At 41.9% G+C, this 16,482-nt stretch overlaps 1 protein-coding gene across 1 annotated transcript; it reads right to left on the bottom strand.

Annotated features, from left to right (window-relative positions):
- Nucleotides 1–54: 54 nt before the first annotated feature.
- Nucleotides 55–14,537, bottom strand: farsb (phenylalanyl-tRNA synthetase subunit beta). Its single transcript, XM_041045718.1, has 18 exons — nucleotides 14,408–14,537; nucleotides 13,953–14,008; nucleotides 13,615–13,769; nucleotides 13,374–13,446; nucleotides 13,123–13,238; nucleotides 12,410–12,560; nucleotides 12,211–12,319; nucleotides 11,803–11,873; nucleotides 11,658–11,719; nucleotides 10,970–11,021; nucleotides 10,787–10,848; nucleotides 9,952–10,159; nucleotides 9,753–9,833; nucleotides 9,570–9,662; nucleotides 8,523–8,640; nucleotides 7,970–8,122; nucleotides 1,506–1,653; nucleotides 55–1,053 (listed from the first exon to the last, which is right to left on the bottom strand). Exons 1-18 carry the CDS (start codon nucleotides 14,463–14,465, stop codon nucleotides 276–278), a joined length of 2,544 nt encoding a protein of 847 aa, XP_040901652.1. The 5' UTR covers nucleotides 14,466–14,537; the 3' UTR covers nucleotides 55–275.
- Nucleotides 14,538–16,482: the final 1,945 nt, after the last annotated feature.

The following is a 16,482-nucleotide window of genomic DNA, read 5'->3' on the forward strand; positions in this document are numbered from 1 at the left end:
AAAAAACAAAAAACAAAAACAGGCACTATATTAAAAATTTAAAGCAGAAATTACAAGTTAGAATGGCTTTATTTGACGTTTGTGGGCATGAAGCTTTTGTACTTGTATCAAAGGATCAACAGTCTTTATAAATGAAGGACCTGAGCTTTGGTTATTGTTTTGTTACATGGACGTTGGAATAGCTATTGAACACTGTGTTTCATACTACATTACCTGTATCTCAAGCTAAGACCAGAAAACATCAGATGTTACCATGAGATTTATTCTGTCTGGATTCAGATCTTGTTGAAAGCAGCCACATCCACAGACTGAACGTAGTCCTCAAAGGCAGTGATGGCTTCCTCCAGCAGATCCGTGCCCACTTTTTCATCCTCCACTACGCATCCTATCTGGAGCTTCTTGATGCCGTAGCCCACTGGGACCAGCTTGGACTGCCCCCACAGCAGCCCGTCCATGCTGACGCTGCGGACACACTCCTCCAGCTTGGCCATGTCCGTCTCATCATCCCAGGGCTTTACGTCAAGCAAGATGGAGGACTTGGCGACAAGAGCTGGCTTCTTGGACTTCTTGGCGGCGTAGTCGGCGAGGCGCTGCTCCTTGATTCTAGCCGCCTCTGCGCTCTCTGCCTCGTCGTCCGAGCCAAATAGGTCTATGTCATCGTCGCTGGCGCTGTCTGTCGAGGCGGGGGGAATAGCCGGGAGGACAAACTGACTCTTGGCTGATGGGAGGTTAGCGCTTTCCCTCTGGAAGGATCGGATGTGCATGTACCAGCGCAGGAGGTGGCAGAAGGTCAACGATGGAGCAGAAGGGATGGCGTCAAACACTGCCATGTCAGCTTGAGATGCTGCGAAGCCCTCTATGTAGCTTTTGTCTGCCAGAAAATCATTGAGAGCTTTAAGACCGGCTGGCGTGCTCATGTCACCAAACACAGTTTTTGTAGAAGTTGGGCGGGAGGCCGGAGCGTGCGAGCATTCGTTTTGCGTGGGGAACTTGTGCTTGATGACTTCCTGCATGGGGACGTCGTGTGTGAGGAGGGTTTCAGCAGTGTGGCCACTGTAAGAACCAAGGCAACAAAGCAACAGGTAATGAGTCACTGAGATTAATTACCATGCACTAACCCCAAGGCACAAGTAACCTAAATTAAGACCAGGCATGCATGTACAAGCCCACACACAGATGCACACCATTCACGTCACAAACACAAAGGAGCCTTGTTAATTTTTAATTCTTCTGACTTTAGTAGAAACAGCCTTGTTACTGATGTATAAAAACACAACAGCTCCTTATTAAGATGCTGCACATTTTTGTCCTTCAGTTTTCCCATGCACCAGCTGAACAGATCTGCATCACACTACAAGCACACAAACCAAACACCAGTTATGTATTCAACAAATTTCAGGCCCTGTATTTTCCTCATAAATCTCATTGCTTTCTGTTTTGATGTGAGAATATAAACTGGGCTGCATTTCCTGAGTAAGGGTTTAGGTTTAAGAAGGTGAAATCACAGGAAAGGCTCGATGTCCATCTCCAGGGCCGAGCAGGGCATGGTCAGCTCGAAGCGGTTGATGACGTCCGGGTGGAGGACTCCGAGACGCCCGACGCTCTTTCCACGGACAAAGATCTCTGCGCAGCGACCGGGAAAAAAGGTGGCATCTAAAGAAAAATGGGTAAATCATTACTGTAAGAGAGAGGACAATTCCAAATGGACCTTGGTTACTTCATCCACTAATATTAGGCCTGTGTACAAATATGTTTCATACACTTTCTCTTGCTAAAAGGCCAAGGCACTTCCACATCCTTGAGTAATATTAGTGTCCTTCCAAAGCAGTTTTCACCTCCTCTAGCTCATTTGTAATCTGTTTGTATCCTCACAAACTATTTTTGACCAGTGTGTTACTATCTAACAAGCCATCTGTTTGATCAGGGAGTTTCTTGGATCGGGTTTCTGCCACTTCACATAGTTGGTGCATGTACACTTGAGATGTAGTTACACTTTTGATTTATATGGCACCAAACAATAACAAAGGTTATCTCAGGGCACTTTTCATAAAGAAGAGGTCTAGACTGTATAATACTTTATATTCTTTACTGCTGAAGCATTCATTTTTATTAAAGTCTTAGTGACATCCTTGGTGTCAAGTGCTTTGTTTAACTGTTTCTTGCACATCACAGAGATCATGAGTCAGTTATACAGTGTGGGTGTTATACTGTGCTTCGTTTATTGTTCCATGATTTTCTCTTGATAATGGTTTGCTCACCCACATTGGTTGTCAATGATCAGCTCTGCACCAGTTATTCCAAGCAAACCCAAAACTTATAAGGCATCACTTCCTGTGCACTAAAGCTGTAGTCTCCCGGTCAACTGGTTGGTTGAAAAGCTCTCAGCCGATCAAATTCTCATTAGTGTCTCATTGGTGTATTAATATATGTTAAAAGCACTACCCTTTATGTTTATTTAGAATTCATTTAGGCTAATAAGGCTAGCAGGCGGAGTGCAATAAGTATTGATTTAGTTCATCTACAGATAATGTGCAGATATAAACTGGCCTACTCTTCGACCAATCGATTGGTCGAAGAGTAGGTACGATTTCAGTCGAAGATTTTCTTCAGTTGACTGCAGCCCTGCTGTGCACCAGATATGTTTTCCACTGAAAGCTTGTCCAGATGTGGACATAAAAAGCTTTGATGGACTGGTTATAAACTACTGTTTAGTATCAGTCATTGACAGAACAGCAAAATGTACACTGTTTATGTGAAAATGTCCCAGGTCATTACTCTAAGGCAACCACCTCTGGAGGACATTTGACCATAATTGGATTTTCTGTCTCAGTTACTGTCTCACACAGACACACACACTTCTCCTTCTGATTAAACTCTGACAGTCCAGTATGTGTGTGAGCGTCAGGAGTAAAGGTCACTTCAATCCGGATGGAATAAAAAGCCTTTATCAATAGTGAGATGAAAACACTCGTGTCAGTGTGAGAGGCGTTTGCTCACTTTGTTCAAACACACGGACACACAGACAGAAAGATGGACTTGTCAGAGATTTAACAAGATACAGGGGTTGCTATGACAACAGCCCCACACGCAGAGACATGGCTTTCTCCCAGAGTGCACTGCTTCTTCCCACGCTGCCTTGCTAATGGGTTCCAGAGCCCACTGCTTAGATGCTCACTCATCACTATGGATGAAGGCTCACAAAACACATGGACCATGCTTTCAAATGTGTGTGTGTGAGTGTGCGTGCGTGCGTGCGTGTGTGTGTGTGTGTGTGTGTGAGAGAGAGAGAGAGAAAGAGAGGAGGTAACCAAAGCAGGGAAACTCTACCATTGATTTCAGCTGCCTGTTCTGTGTCTGTTAGGAGTATTAAATTGGTGGAATGTGCTTGCGTCGGTTCACACGTCATCTACTTGTACCATGAGCAGGATGCCATGGCAACTATATAAATAGCTTTGGTACATCTTAAATAACCAGTCAGTCAATGAAAATCCTACACTTGAGCCAGGCCACTTTCCGCCCACTCGCCTCCAACTTTGAGCAGAGCTTTCAGCGGAAGAGAGAGTTAGACGGTTGCATCAGATACCAGCCAATATAACTGGCTGATACTGACTTTGTTTTTCTATAGGATTTGTTGTCATTTCAGACAAATGGACTGAGAACTCATACAGGTTCTCACTGGATCCAGAAAACAAAGTGAAACTAATGCATCGCCCACTGTAAAATAGTGTGGGTTTTATGGACCTGAGATGGTGTCAGTGCTGTTTCATTGTCCATTTATCTGCCAGTTATTTTCTTGATTAATTGTTTGGTGCATAGATTGTCAGAACTTAATGTCACTAACTAAAACTGGCCATCAGTGCCTCCTAAAGCCCAAGGTGATGTTATGACATTTCACTCCACAACCTAAAGATATTGAGTTTAATATCACGAGACAAAGAAAAGTCTGTCAATATTCTGATATTCTCTATTTTTGTTACTGTCAACCACCAACAATGTGTTTGGCCGTTTCTTAACAACAAATTTACAACTGCAAATTTTAATTTTCAATAGTGCATTTACTGGCACTATTTTCAGTTGTATTAAAACTATTTACAGCAGAGAGATGGTGTTATGTGCCTCTGACTCAAAAACTACAGTGCATGTGTTCATCTTAATGAACAAACATGTCACCGGTGCATGAGTGTGGCTCACTAATGTGTTATTAATCATTTCTGGATTAGAAAGGAGCTCTGTGGCACAGAGGAGTAAGCTCTATCAGGCTCTGAACACACAGACAGCACTTAGGATCTTTTCATTAGCAGTTGTGGTCTTTTCATGAGCTTTCTTAACATTAAGAAAAAAATATCTCCCACTTATGAGCAACCATGAGCAACAACAGTTTATCCAGCCTATCAAAACCACTTTATTTGGAGGTAAACCAAAAAAAAAATGATGGGAACACTTTATCGAATTACAAAGTGAAAATACTGTGACAATTATCCCCTAAATCTGCAGCTCTCCCCTGCGTTACGGAGCTTTATAGCAAGTTTCAGCTCATTGTTCAGCTGTCCAGCCTTCAGCTTCAGTGTTCTGGCTCACTCTCACTGCTCTCAGAGCAGTCATTTCCAGCCACAGCAGGCAGCTGTTAAAAAAAAAAAAAAAGCTCTAAAAACTCACTACCTGCTCAACACCAAACTGCAGACAGACACAGCTACGAGCTGGTGACCGTGACAGGACAGGTGGCCAGAGACACCACTCCAAATGAATAATAATGTTTCTCTGTAACTGCTTAATGTGCAAATAAGCGACTGCTCTATAACAAGCTCGCTGCATCAACTTAAAGCATGATGTGACAACATTGGTTCACTACTTGTTTCCATTGCCAAAAGTCAATTATGGCAAACACTGGTATAAATCTTCAGTAATAAGTAGAGGCCAAACACTCAAAACCAAACGAACATGGTCTCTTTCCTAACCAAGGCTATATGGGCCTAGACCTTGCATTGGACACAGTAGTTAAGTGAAACACAGGCATCTGCCTCTTAAGTGGTTTTTTCCTCCGCCTCTGATCCCCGAACTCGTTATTTCATCCTTTTCTCCCGCTGAGTGGGGGAAACTCAGCTGACATGTATTCCCTCAGCCACTCACCCTCTCTGTGCTGGGAGTGATGGTGGGTTAGTGGTGGTGCTGTTTCGACCTGCTGATGGACACATCCTGAGGGTGTTTGCCTGCGTCAGGTGAGCTCTTAGACTGGGTCACGACCTTGTAATGGGGTTAAGGACACGCTGACATATGTGGAGGAGATTAGGCTAATGGTGCATAGTGTGTGGAAAAAAAAAAACAGGAAAGAAAAGGGGAGTGTGTGTGTGTGTGTGTCCAGTGTGGTGTGCTGTGCATTAGAGCACACTTTGAGAGCACGTCCATTTCGGCTCCCTTGTAAGCGTGTGTGCCTGTCAAATGGACAGTCTAAGCGCCCGCTGGATGGGTGTTGTATGTGCCAATCTGTCTTGCTGCTCAGCACTGCAGTGGGTGACGTGACTCCCATGCACTCTCCCACACTGCAGACACGCTCTCAGACCCTTTTCTTGCTTACACCTCCAGCCGTCACTCTGTCGCTCTTCTGTCACCCCCACCCCACCCGCCACCCTCTCTTTTTCTGCACCCTCTAGCCTCATCTCATCCCTTCTTCCGCTCTTCTGTCTGCCTTCACCCTCTCCTCTCTCCGCTCTCATTCACTGATACTTGAGCCCATTGATTTGCAGTCTGAATGGGGCAGCAGAGCCAGAGCAGACATCCAGCAGCGTGACCTTGGAGCATGCAAGCCAAGACGTGGGTGGAGAGGTAGATAGGATGGAGTTGAGAGAGAGAGAGTGAGTACGGAAAGAGGAAGGAGTCAGCGAGGAATCCAAAACTCAGATGATGCATGAGAGTCTCTCTGGGAAAATTGGAGCCAAGATGCACACAGATAGCAGCACTTCAGACCCTCAAATCAAACCTTTTTCATGACTAATCTCACAGGAACAGATCATCAGAAAGGTGACACCTAACTGTCTACCTGCTGTTTAAACACAACTCCACTGAGAGCATCACTGTGACAGTCACACGTCACCACTGGTTAATGTAACCGAACTAAGCACAACTAAATTAATTTGTGCTCTTCTCCATTACTGAGTGAAACAGCCTTTCAGAATAAAGCTCATCAAAAGTCTTAACAGACTTGCAGAGCTGATGCAACGTGACTGACCTAATCATCTCAGTCATGAAGGCTTTAAACAGAAAATCGGAGAGAAATTTGCACTCTGGCACAGATGTATTTCATCATCAGAGACGCAGCGAAGTTGTGTTCTTGGCCCCACAGTCTATGAGCCACGAGTGCTGATACGACACCTTGGATTTTTATTAAGCAAAATGATGACAGGAACATTTTTATGTCAAGGCTATTTGGTTTCCCTCATCGCATGAAGGGGAGAGAACAGAGTTATCCTGATTTACTGGGGTAAGGTGATTCGGTTGCTGAGTTTGGCGACAGAACACAAGCCAAATTAAACGGAGCAGAAGGAATTTCTGTTCAGAAGGAGCAAAAAGCGAATTTCCCACAGATGTTAAATTCCTTTTAGAGAGTTTGCAAAGTAAAATAACACTTGTTATTCCTCAGTTTGTTAATGTCACTCTTCTTAAGTGCTTTCCATTTTAAATGGGTACAAAACTATAAAATGGATTCACTTCTCCTATTATAACCCTGTAAAGTTGCCCCTTTGTTTACTTCACATCATTTCGTGATGTTCCACAACTGTCATGGCCGGCTGGAACCGTGAAACGCTGCACTGGCTGCATTAAGGCACAGGTTACTCCATCAAAACTGATCGTCAGATGGTCGAGTGGGTGAACAAACCCTCCTCTCTCTGCACCTCTCTGACGTCAGAGTAAGGGGAGGGTTGTTTCTGTAACTTTCCTAAACAGACAATCTGACATCTGATTGCTTTGGAGAATGCATTATTTCTCTCTTATATATTAAATTCATAATACTTATGAATCAATATTCTCAAATCAGACTATTAACACAGAATGACTCCACTGGATGGAGGCTGTCAGTTAGTTAAAGCTTCATAAACAACGTTGCCATGTTTAGCATCTTGTTACTTGTTCACTGAGTCGTGACTAGTTAGTGTTAGCCTGTGTCAGTGTCCTGTATTTGTCTGGATTTTGAAGCAGGGAGAAACAGGCCACACGTTTTATTTCACTGATTCCGTTTTAAGATGTTATACTTTTGTCTATTCAGGCTGTGTGTAATGTCTTCAGATACTTTTCATTCGCTGACAATACAATAAGTGAGGATATACGTTTATAAATGTAAATCTAGACATGTTATCTCTGTTTGAACTTAAAATAAAGCTTGAGCAGACATTAACATTAATTTACCAATGTTTGTATCAAAACATATTATAGTTATTAGCAATTATATTGAGCTACTCTTTAATTCAAGCTGTTACAAAACAATGGTGATGGTGCAGATGACACACACATAACACGGGGACCCACTTGTCGTGACTACTCACATCATTATCAAGATGTTTTTTCCTGTGTATCAAACTCTTTGTCTGTCCCCTCTGTAGTTCCAATCTAAACTACCCACCCATGTTGCAAGTTCATTTTAAGTGGAAGCAAAATAGTGCACATCACTGCCATGGAAACTGTGCCCCCTCAATGAAACAAGGTACATGACGTCCTGGAAACAAACACAACAATGCGGCTGCTGCTCATCGCAGGCTGGATTTACATAATCTCAGCAAAACCTGCCTTTTAACCTCACGTGACCCAGATTTATTTGTTCACCAGCTTGTACATTAACATGTTCTAGATCACAGGGGTTCAAATCTGTCACTGGGTTTAATCCCAGTCTTAAAATATTTACCCCCAAAGCTAGCTCTTAAGTACATTCCTATAGTCCTGGCTGTCGGTTTCCAACCCCCTCACTCCCTAGGATTCTTACCGTCTGCAGCCTGGATGTGGTAGCCCTCGTCTCGGGCAGACTTCACCTCCAGCAGCTGCATGGTTCGGTCCAGCAGGCCGTGGATCACCTCGAAGCCCGGGCTCTTGTTGTAGTAAACGGCACAGAAACGCCGGCTGTTTCTCGCCCCGACATCTGGTTGGTGGGATGAGGGGGAGGGAGTGTGAGGGACATGGAGAGCAGGGCTTTACCGATGACTTGGTGATTTATCAAGTCAATGTTGGCTTTTTATTAAAGATACATCTGACAGTAGATGTATCTCTTTGTTTTGTTTGTCTTATATTTATGGAAAAATGAATGAGGACTACATTGTCAATAATAAGATTTGCCTAAATTGACTGTTCAGATTCTTCACATGTAAAAATCTCTACACTGTAAACATTAATTCTAACAGAAAGTTTTAGCACCACGGTATCTAAATGATGTTTCAAAGAACTATTACAAAATGACAATTACAAAAATTTATACTAACTTATTTATAGTATAAATTATTATACATAATTTCCTCTATCACTTATCACATGCAGACGTCTACCTTTGGTCCCATCCTTCAGCACCACATCAGATATCTCAAACAGTTTGAGGGGAAGGGGCATCTTCCTGTTGGCAGCTATGGTTTTCAGAAGACCCGGCAGCAAGGTGGTGCGCGCCACCTGGTGGAGAAACACAGCAATTAAGTTGGAAAAACGACTTTGGTCTGCTAGAGAGGAGGAGAGCACCCTCTTCTGGAAAAATAACAAAACAACTAAGGGTGGATCATTTGGTCTCTGGCTGGTTTTTGAATTTTCAAAACATTCCTGCAGGATGTCTGACTTCTTTACCTCACTGTCCTGATTTTTAACCATCATTCTGAGTTTTAATGAGCGTAACTGTTACTGAGAAAACACAACCGAAGTACAGTTTTAACTTTCTTGATTTGGTGTCAACATTTTCGCGTTTGTTTGGACATAATTTGCAGCACATACTGAACTGTAACATCAGTTAGTGTGATCATTTCTCAGATGTCACAGAGCTACCTCATGGTGTCCACAAAGCACACAGAATATGTCCTTACACAAGTACAACATGCACACCAAATAAAACAAAGGTAAAACTGTTTTTTGTCCTCTCCTACACAACTGCAGATACATTTAGGATCCAAAGGGACAGTGCAGGACTTTGGACTATGACCTTTGATCTTGTTGGAAGAAAACTTTAATTTAAAACCTTTCGGATCAACATGAGCTTTTGCTACACATATCATTCTCCCCAGAGAGAAACTGATTGATTAACTGACCCTAATGTCAACTGAGAGTCCACTGAGGTTGAGAGGAGACTGGCAGACTTACAAAAAGCTTTCGCTTGATTTGATTACATGTAATGTTTTTTTTTTTTTTGATTGTTTATTTTGATGGGTAGAAGACAAAATTTTAAATTTGGCTAGATGATGACTAAAAAAAAAAAAAAAACAATTTATAAATCTAGCTTCTTTCTTGTTTGAAACAATTCTCCAGATGTAAAAGCACTCTTACTTAATCCAACTCATTTTATACTGTTGTAACTCTTGTTTTATTTACAGAATCTCTGTTGTGTTCTTCTTTACCTGGAACTCAGCTGTCTTGGGGTTAGAGATGTGAACAGCTTTGGTTTCTGAGATCTTCTTCCCCAGCTTGTCTGCTATATCTTCTTCAGAGCACTGCAGGTAGACAGCAGAGACACCTTCCTTGGAGCATTTTAAAGGAAAAAACAGAATGTTTGTATGTCTCAGTCTTTGTCTCTTTCTTACCAAGGCAAAGTTGAGGGCCTCTGTGAACCCAGCAGCTGCCAGGTCTTGTCTCAGCAGCTCTGTCAGTTTATTCAGTGGGAACTGTGAACATACATACAAGTAAACATATAGAAACACAGAACATATTTGATGAGATACAACAGCAGCTGGTTATATGGACACACACACACATCAAACACGCACAAGAAAAAACACGCACCTGGTTGGCTATGGTGTAGGTGCGTGGCGTGGTGCGGGTGATGTTGTTGAAACCGTAGGCGACGGCGGCGTCCTCCATGATGTCACAGGCGTGGATGACGTCCGACCGTGTGGGTGGGATCTCGACCTCGATCTCATCACCAACACCTGTAGCCTGAGAGCGCAGGCACATCCTGGTCAGCAGCTGGGCGATGTTCTCAGCTGACTCACTGTGAGGAGAAACAGAAACAAACGCTGTTCTTTTAAAAAGTGTGATTTATCATGTTTCTGAGGAAACACGGACACCGAGCAGCCAGTGAGCAGGCAGTGTTTTCCAACCAGACTTTGATAAAGTGTATGATAAGTGAGAATATTATCTAATAACTGGGAGTAATGCAAAAACTGTAGAAGGGAAAACGCTGATAGTTTTGTTTGGTATGAAAACCAAAGAACGAAATTACAGCAAATTAAACAAACTCCAGATACAAACTGGCTGAAAAACAGGTTATATACATAAACTCTGTCCAATACGTCAACTGTTCTGTGTGACTTTTGTTTATCAGTCCAGAATTAATCTGAAATTGTCAAACTAAATACACCCAACAATAAAAATATGCAACAGTTAAAAGAAAATAAAAGTTGAAAAGTGTGTAATTGTACTGGAAGAGCACAGTAAAACAAAGAAATGAATCATTAACACTAAGTTAATTACATACATCTGAACGTGATGATGCAAAAATTGTGACAAAAGCAAAACAGAAAGCATCTTAACAAACTTTTACCAGCAGGAACTTTCCTCAGATTTTACTTCTGTCTGGCATCCTGAGTGTTTTACTGAGTGCATCCAAATAACTTACTTGATGCCAACTTTGCGGTTGACGAACTCGCCGGACAGCTTCTCCTTCCTGTAAGCCAGCTCCTACAGTGCAAACCAGCAGCAGAGCATTAGCAGACAGGAAACGAGTTTCATGTCACATTTAAAAAAAAAAAAAAAAAAAAAAAAAGCACAGAGTTCAATCTGATTAAAGTGAATACAGTACCGGGTACATGCAGGTCTTGCCATCTGGGTACACCACCTCAGCCTCCTCCACCCTGAAAGAGCAGGAAGAGAGATATTAATACTCTTGCCCTTCACTCATTCATTCATTGAACCTTAATGATGGACTTGATTATATTCCCATCACTTAACTGGAAGAGTTAAAGAATGAATCAGTATCTTGAGCACATGCCATGTGACACAAATCCTCCATGAGAGAAATGGAAAGTCTTATATTAGCGTGTGACAGGTAATTATTGTTATTTATATTTCAGGCTGTTTGAAGATGAAAGAACAAGAAACATACTTGGAAACAAACAAATGCCATTACAGTCATGATGGATACTTTAATATATGTTCATGGTCGATAATTCACTAGGCGACAGTGGTAGCTACACCCTACTCATGATGTCAAAGCAGGGTCTTGTTCAGCAAGACAAAACAAACAGGAAGTACAAAAGTAAATGGATAAATCTGGTAAATGTATTAGACTGAGGTCCAGCAGATGTGTGACAGCTGATCTACAACAGATCCTGTGACATCAGTGTGTAGGATGTGGCCTGAAATGTAAAAGTTTTTCACAATAATCACAGAATTTCATCATCTTCCACCTTAAAATGCTGACATGGGAGCCCAGTCACTGTCAGTCTCCAGACAGAGACGCTGGTATTTGAGACAGAAATGTGACTTACGTGAAAGGCTGGGAACAATACTCGCTGAACATGGTCACCATCATGTCCAAGACGATCTTTGCCTGTAGAGAAAATTGTCAAGTTAAAGTTGTTTTTTCTTGTCTACTGTGATAAAAATGATTGATTGTTCTCCCCTCAGCTGTACCTTGGTTACATCTGTGGCCGTGCACTCAATGAAGACGTTCTTTGTCTTTAGGGTGATTCTTGAATGGTCGCCTGGAAAATATACAACAATGTTCATCACTTATAAGACAGAAAGCATTTCATTATACTGAAATTATCTTAAGGGTTTTTATTTCCTCAAACTTTATATCTCTATATATATTTGTGATGTCTGAATGTTACTTTGCTGGTGGCAACTGGTTCATTTTAACCTTTGGGGTTAAAACAAAATAAACAGAAAATATATAATTTTTTATGGTTCATGGTTTTCACAGATATTTGTTGCTCACAATAAAACAACACTTTGCTTTGACATAAATTATTCTAATTCCAGGCACATTTGTTCAAGTGAGTGTATAAACCCAGAAATGAGGACAGAGACAGTGCTCACCATTGATGATGGGAGGCATGGACAGGACAATGCCGTTGCTGTCGTAGATGATGGGATACACAGGCTTGTCTTCAATAATGTGAAGGTAATGTCTCAAGTGGCTGTCTGTCTGTGCGCACCAAGAGAACACCAGTAGGTTAGCTCCAAACAGAGAGAAAAGAAGCTCATCTCACCAGCGTCCAGTTAATTAGCTGTGTACCTTGTAGAGGCTCATGAGCTCGGTGGCAGTGTACTCTTTGGTCTGGTTGAGAGGTTTGAAGCAGATGTCTCCAGGAGGTTTGGCTGTGAACGTGAAAGGACCAGAGATGGTGTCCAGGTCATGAGTCCCGATCGCCACCAAGCTCCTCTTCCTGCACAAATCATAGTTATTGGTTGAATACAGTGACTTCTTCCAATAATAACTACTTTAAAAAATGATGTGAGGGGTGAACACAAGCTGGAACTGTACCCTGACATCGATCATTTGCAGTAAGCAGGCTACAAAACAATGGCCATGTTTATTGTAATGAAGGAATATGTCAGCCAACACATTTTTCATGGTTTTTGGGTGAGTTCTACAGCACGGACACACAAGCACTCATCAGCTTCTGAATAAATAAAAGCATAAAATAACACAAGTGCTGTCCCTTAAAATATCAACATATTATGGTCCTTGATTCAGGAAAAAGCATCTGTACAGTGCTCCCAAAAAACAGTTATGCTTTTGTTTTCAGCAACAACCTGGAAATCAATTCAGGCCATACCAGGCAGGTGAATGAGACAAGGTGGCAGTGAAGTGTATATAAAACTGGTTAAATCAACACCTCACACAAGTGATAGCAACCACATTTCCTGCGGTTACTTTTGAATGACATTGCTTGGCAGAAGGTGAGGTATTCCATGTATGCTGTTGTACTTAGTGTTTTGTCTGACCTGCAGATGTTTTGGTGGAGTTTCTCCTGCAGCTCGATGAAGCTGTCATAGCGCTCCTGTGTGAAGGTGATGTTCCTCAACACTGCTGCCACAGCATGGGGTCGCACTGCTGCTGTCTTAACAGAAAAAAAAGAACTAACTCATTACCACAGTAAAGCACTGATTTTTGTTTTTTGGCAAACCAAACTAATGATAGCTTGAAGGCACAACCTGTTACTTTGCCATTAAAAATTCTGACTGATTCCACCCACCTCCTTAGTGATGATCAGCTTCTGAGGCTCCCCACTGACTGGGCTGACTCGTCTGTAGTGAGGTGCCTCCAGCCTGTAACAAAAATACAATCTCTATAGCAAAACTAAAGCAAGTCTGCATGCACTCCAATCACAATGGAAAAGCATGTAATTTTCAAGGAAGTCTGACACAGCCAAAGCATGCCTTTATCCAAAAAAAATATATTCTGGCCACCAAAACAAAGGCCTGAAGTCAACTCACTTATTCTTGAAGATCTGCAGTCCACGGACCAGACCCTCCAGACACAGCAGGTCATAGCGGTTAGCCGGTACATCGATCTTGTAAAGGATGATGTCTGATGCTCCTGATGCCTTAGTGTCACCCTGCTCTCGGCTGATTATCTCCTTCTCTGAGGTCTGTAATGAGGCAGAGCAATGTGATTTCTACATGTCACAGTTCAGATATAAATATTAAAGAACAGGATGACAAACACAGGGTGTAACAGGTGTCACTGCATTCTTTTCCTGCTATGAGAAAGGTCTGCTGTAATCATTTATTAGTAGGAAACACAGTGGGTTCATTTGAAGTTTTTTACTCACAATTTCATCCAGCTCCAGCCCATATTCAAAGCACAGCTCGTCAAACTCTTCGTCAGCTAAAACAAAAAGAAAACATCATTAAAAACAGCGTCCTGTGAACACCGGTTGTTATCTCGCCGTCCTGTCCACATTTAAATGACAGGAACCGGGGAAATGATGCAATCACGCTGACATTCAATTCAGAAATATCACTACTTTCTTCTCAGCACAGAACTAGGCAGAAATTAGTTTTTATTAAAACTAGTATTTATGGCGAATTTCCATTGAACTTTTCTTCCATTCAGTATAGATAAAAAATAGCTCGTTAAAATTAGCCGTTCGTGAGCAGCTGCTGCGACGCTGTCAGGCAATGCGTTCAGTCCTCTGACTTTCTCTGTCCTTAAGAGCCAAAGGGACATTTGATAAATAGACAGATAACTTGTCCATTGCTTAAAAATGCAGAAAACGTTACTCACTGTATGTTCTGCCCAAAGCTTTGAAGAGAAGATCTCTTTTTACTCCCACAGTCGGCATGTTAGCAGCTAATCCTCCTCAGCCCAGCGCAAAAGGACCCCACTAGCCGGTTGCAGCTGTCTCCGAGGTGCCTGATTAAAAATGAGTAAAGTTAGAAACAGTGTGGATAAGCTCTCCGTCCTCATTCTCCTTCCTCTATCCTATACCTTCCTTTATCCTTTTTTTTTTTTTTTTTTTTTTTAAATACAGTTCAGTTGAATTGATAAATGTTAAGACTTCTCCAACAATAAGTTGGAAAGAGAAACATGAAAAATCCACATCTGACAACTCCCTGAAAAACATTTGACTTTTACTTCTGTATTTGTTACATGAGAATATGACATGTTGGGCTGTTTCCAAATTTTCGCACCGTCACACAGCGTCTGGATGTTTGCCTATGACTTTCAAATAGCTGGCTAGACCACAATGCCCCAGTCTCAGCCGAGTTGGAACAACATGATCCCTTCTCCCAGAGTTTATCATCAGCCTCTTTCTTTTAACAGAGAGAAATAAAGCCAACCCCTTCGCTCTTCTTTCATCTCTTTTTGCCATTGAAGCTCTTTCCCAACAGAAGGTTCAGAGTTTTCTCTTAACAGACACACCTCAGCCAATTTGACAGAAATTTCATTTCCCTCAACCCCTGAGTGCCCAGGTATCCACAGAAATCCTACATGACAGCCCATTTCCTAAATCCTGAACAAGCAGCACAATTGTGTCCCATCTGTGAAAGCTGTCAAGGCAGCCACAGAATCCAAACTGAATCAACGGGGGTGTTGACCAGCTCTGTCCACCTCGTGGCATATAAAATTGACAATAGCTCAGCTGAAAAAACAAATTATAAGATATGATGCCACACACTTCCCAAACCCAATTTTCCAAGACACTGGGTCCTTAGATCCAGCATGTGGATATGCAAAAACTCTCTCTGAAACTGATTTACATATTTGTAACATGACTACATGGAAGATTTCTATTACGCATCTGAGCAAGCAAATATAAATGAACCTCAGGTTCAGGGAGAAGCCAGAAAGGAGCAGGAGACCAGGCAGACCTAGCCCCACTGTCTTGCTCAAGCCCAATGTTTGTTGAAAGCTCTTTAATGAAGTGAAGGAAATTTGACTTCTTCACGTGACCTATAATCCTCCAAAAGACATTTGCCAGAATAGGCATTGTTTTAAAAGATAAACAGCAAATTCTCAGGGCCTTTGCCTGGACCAGATCCAGCTTGCTAAGAACACACTCAGTAGCTGACCCAAACACAACACATCCGTAGTCTAAAGTAGATCTTATCATGGACTGATAAATCATCATTACTTTCTTACAAATGCAAACAGTTTTTATCTATGTGGGTTTTCCATGTTATCCATCCACACAGCCACAAGTTTGAAGACCTTGACTCTTTCTCAGGGACACAAAGAAAGATTTAATGCTGGAATTTTCCTCTTGAAGCCAAAGATTTACTTTCAGACGTGGAAATCCCAAATCTCTACTTATCTGCCCACTGAACAACCTGGTCCAAGGCCTTATGAGTTTGACAGAACAAATGACCAGTATTCTTCCCTCTCCTCCAGATGGTGCCATCATCTGCAAATAAAGACTTCCCAAAACCTGGGTGAACTTTTTGAAAGATGTCATTCATCATTACATTAAAGAGGACTGGACAAGTGACTGAGCATTGGGGCGTACCATTGTCACTGTCAGCAGTGTCAGAAAAAAGTCCCCCAGCTCTCACTTAAATAGGCCTGTGACTGACTGTTTTGATGAAACTGAAACATGCATTGAAGGAGGGTGATCACCTGATGACTCTGAAATAATATGTAATAATTTATTTATAATCATTATCAATATAATAATATAATATAATATTCATAGGACATCAGTTGTCATGTTTATGGTCAGGACAGCAGCAATGATCATGGGGACCCTTAATTTTAACAGTTAAATTGTTTGTGAAATAGTTGTCAAGAAAAACATCAGAAAAAAAAAATTGTAACATCACATACAGGACTGATCCTGAATAACAGTGGAGCTCTCATCA

The sequence above is a fragment of the Toxotes jaculatrix genome, chromosome 9, assembly GCF_017976425.1.
Source record: "Toxotes jaculatrix isolate fToxJac2 chromosome 9, fToxJac2.pri, whole genome shotgun sequence".
Taxonomy (NCBI): Eukaryota; Metazoa; Chordata; class Actinopteri; family Toxotidae; genus Toxotes; species Toxotes jaculatrix.

Excerpts from the sequence above, each read along its gene's own strand:
- farsb (XM_041045718.1), bottom strand. The coding sequence starts at position 14,465 with ATGCCGACTGTGGGAGTAAAAAGAGATCTTCTCTTCAAAGCTTTGGGC. Across the intron at positions 11,720-11,802 it reads CGGCCACAGATGTAACCAAG|GCAAAGATCGTCTTGGACAT; the intron begins GTACAGCTGAGG and ends TTTTCTCTACAG. Across the intron at positions 1,054-1,505 it reads ATGGACATCGAGCCTTTCCT|TGGCCACACTGCTGAAACCC; the intron begins GTGATTTCACCT and ends TGGTTCTTACAG.